The 3244-nt window shown below is 36.3% G+C and overlaps 1 protein-coding gene across 1 annotated transcript; it reads left to right on the forward strand.

Annotated features, from left to right (window-relative positions):
* Positions 1 to 1927: 1927 nt before the first annotated feature.
* On the forward strand, positions 1928 to 3039 carry LOC141708833 (uncharacterized). Its single transcript, XM_074512642.1, has one exon. It carries the CDS (start codon positions 2006 to 2008, stop codon positions 2948 to 2950), a length of 945 nt encoding a protein of 314 aa, XP_074368743.1. The 5' UTR covers positions 1928 to 2005; the 3' UTR covers positions 2951 to 3039.
* Positions 3040 to 3244: the final 205 nt, after the last annotated feature.

Below are 3244 nucleotides of genomic sequence, written 5' to 3' on the forward strand. Positions count from 1 at the left end.
AAAAATGGTGCTTGTCTGTAATCATAAAAGCAAGAATTATCCTTTAATAAACAATATGCAATAAACAAGCACTCTTAATATTATATCATCCAGATTGTGCATAGCAAACCAGTGAATTCATTGACAGGCCTTGATGTTTGATCTTATCAGTCTTATATTACAGAATACAGATTCTCAGTATCTGAGATCAGGTGGTCTCCATCATTTTGTGTGTCACAACCTCCACACACAAATTAGAATCTAAAGATTGGATTTAGATTCTGGTGCAACAAATGATATCACTCTTTATTTATATCTTGTACTGATGCTCAATGGAAGAATTTAACATTACATATGTTCATAGTGGTAACACTGCAGTCACCTGTGCTGGACAATGTACTATAATTTGATGTCCATACCTAAACTCGTGACACGATATGAAAGTGTGTTGTATCTTCCCCTGCAGATTCCTGTGTTGAACTAACTGAATATATGAGGAAGATCAAAGAGATTGGTAGAGGGTATAAATTTGCTGGATCGAATGGATCTAACTTAGTTTACTGATTCATCTATGTTCCCTTTTTTATTGCTAAATAAAAATTGTCTGAACTCAACAACAACAACATACAAATAGCAGGGCTGCAGCAAGCTCCAGTTCTATAAAACAAACAGCGAAAGAGTTAGGACATACCCCGATCCAACTCAACTAGCTAAGCTTAAACCTTAAACAAGGCTGCAGCAAGCTAAAGCTAAAACAAACTCAGTACAGAATAGTTGGAAGCGTGGGATCCTTCGTCTGTTCAAGAGAAAGCATGAAGTTGATCCTTGGTCAATCACCCCTCTTATACTCCTCTATCAAGAGAGGTCACGAGTCTGATCCCTGGTCACGAGCCTGTTCTTCAAGCCTAACCAAAAGATGCAAAAGCATAGAGGAATATGAAGACTGAAGAGAATGCCAGACAATAGGAAACCAATTTAAACTTACACTCGTTATCTCCCGTCTTAACCCCGTATATCTCAATTGATCATATGTTCATAACACTTCTATTGTGACTGCTCTAAGAGCATATGCAACCATGAAGGGCATTAATTCATCATTGAATTGATAGAGTTAATTGCTATTCACTGCAAATCTACTATTTTTGTTAATTTTTATGCACTCACGAAACTCCATCAATTCATCACTTACTATTCAGTATTCATCAAATAAAATAATTACATAATATATGGGAAATTCTGGAATAAAGCCCTTGTAGTGCATGAAAAGCGATAAATCTGTGGAACCTGCTGAATTGTCAGCTGCTGTTAGTTCCCTTAATTTTCAAAATTCTTATTGATGAAGTGATGGTACTTCAATTATCGATGTATATGCTCTAGTAGTCTCCTCAGGGATCCCCATCGTCTCTACTCTCTACGACTCTACAGATACCAGTTAAATCTACGCCATATTAGAGATTAGCTAAGACCATTTTTCTAGCTTTTTACTCTTTTGATTATACAGAGGATTGCTTCAGCATGATATGATTGCAAGCCATCTTCACAGTGTTCCAGTTCCATGGTGTCTGGCACACTCTACAACATTTCAACAACACATATTCTAAGTTCCAACCTTTACTTGTGACAAGTTTAAAGTTCCCTATGTTCATTTTATGTAACAACACAATGAGTTGCAGACATAGTAGTTGGCTGCAGAGGGTTGTACAACGTCGAATAAGATACACATGAAACTGTCGAAAGGTAAAGCTAGACAAATACTTTGGCTAGAGCCTAGAGGGTTCAACAAAGGTCGAATGCGATTTAGATGAAACTGTCGAATGATAAAAATACACAAATACGGTGGCTAGAGGGATCATTCTGACTCTGACATATTTTTCATTTTATTGGCTAATATATTTCATATTTGACATTTCCTTTTACTGCTCTTTTTATTTTTACCGAAACTTCAAGTATCAATCTCTTGCTAACCCTCGAAACTCAAGTTCATAAATTTTTTCATAAAACCTTCTTCTCATCTCTCTCCAAACCAATGGCTACTACAATCTCTCGCAAACTAAACCTTAATTTTCTCAAACACACTCCTTCTCTCTCCACATTGTTCTCTCTACCCAAAACCCATATCTCAAATCTCACTTCTCCCCAAACCCCACTAAACCCTAATTTCAAATTTTCAATTCTTGCCCAATTTCATGTCAAATCAGCCCCATCTCAAGAACCCATTTTTATCAATCACAATATCATCAATTCTTACGCGAATTATACCCCAAAAAACTTTACTAATCAATCACAATCAAGAAGCATAAACCCTAAAACTCTGAACTATCAAAAAATGAATATTTACCCAATTGGAAGCCCTAGATTCTTGTCAACTAAGCCCCTGCAAAACCCAGATCAAGAATCTGATGAAACTCAAAACCCCGTTCAGGATTTTAATAATAAGCAAAACCCTGATCAGGATTTTAAAAACACGCAAAACCCTGATGAGAATTTTGAAAATGCACAAAACCCTGATCAGGTTTTAGATGATTTTTCTGGATTCAAGCACCAGGAGATTACTGGTCCAACCGTTGAGCGCGACGTGTCAGCTTTAGCGAATGAAACCCGAGAAGTTCTTGAAACAATGATGAAGACTATTTATAGTTTGAGTAAGGTTTTAGCTGGTTTGGGTTTGTTTAATCTTGGTTTGGGAGCTTGGATTTCGTATATTACTCGAGAATCGGCTATTGCAGAGGTTTCGATACAGAGTTTTTTGGGGTTTGGGCTTCCGTTCTCACTGGCATTTATGTTGAGGAGGTCTTTAAAGCCGATGAATTTCTTTAGGAAGATGGAGGATCAAGGTAGGCTTCAAATTTTGACTCTGACTCTTCAAATTGCTAAGAATTTGAATGTGTTTTTTGTGAGGGTTCGTGGGGTTTCATATATGTGTGTCGCTGGTGCTTCGATTGGTTTGGTTTTTGCTGCGCTTTATAGATGATTATAGTTTTAAATCTTTGTCGTATTGTATTTGAAGAATAAACATTGAGTTCAATTTATTTCAAGAATGACTGATTTGGTTTCTCATTATATGAGATGTTGAAAGTTTTACAATATGATTATGGTGTTTGTTCTGCCTTGATTTACTATACGTTGAATAACAAAATTAAACCTTCCTGCTTAGTGTTGCATTTTAGGAGCTTTCTGTTAAGTCTTGGAGACTACTTTTTTTCTATAATACTTGCATTTGAATAGCAGATGGTAAACCCCTTGTGACATATCTATTGATTGTGAT

This window comes from Apium graveolens, chromosome 2, assembly GCF_009905375.1.
Source record: "Apium graveolens cultivar Ventura chromosome 2, ASM990537v1, whole genome shotgun sequence".
In the NCBI taxonomy this organism is placed as follows: Eukaryota; Viridiplantae; Streptophyta; class Magnoliopsida; order Apiales; family Apiaceae; genus Apium; species Apium graveolens.

Coding starts and splice junctions, on each gene's coding strand:
- LOC141708833 (XM_074512642.1), top strand. CDS start 2,006: ATGGCTACTACAATCTCTCGCAAACTAAACCTTAATTTTCTCAAACAC.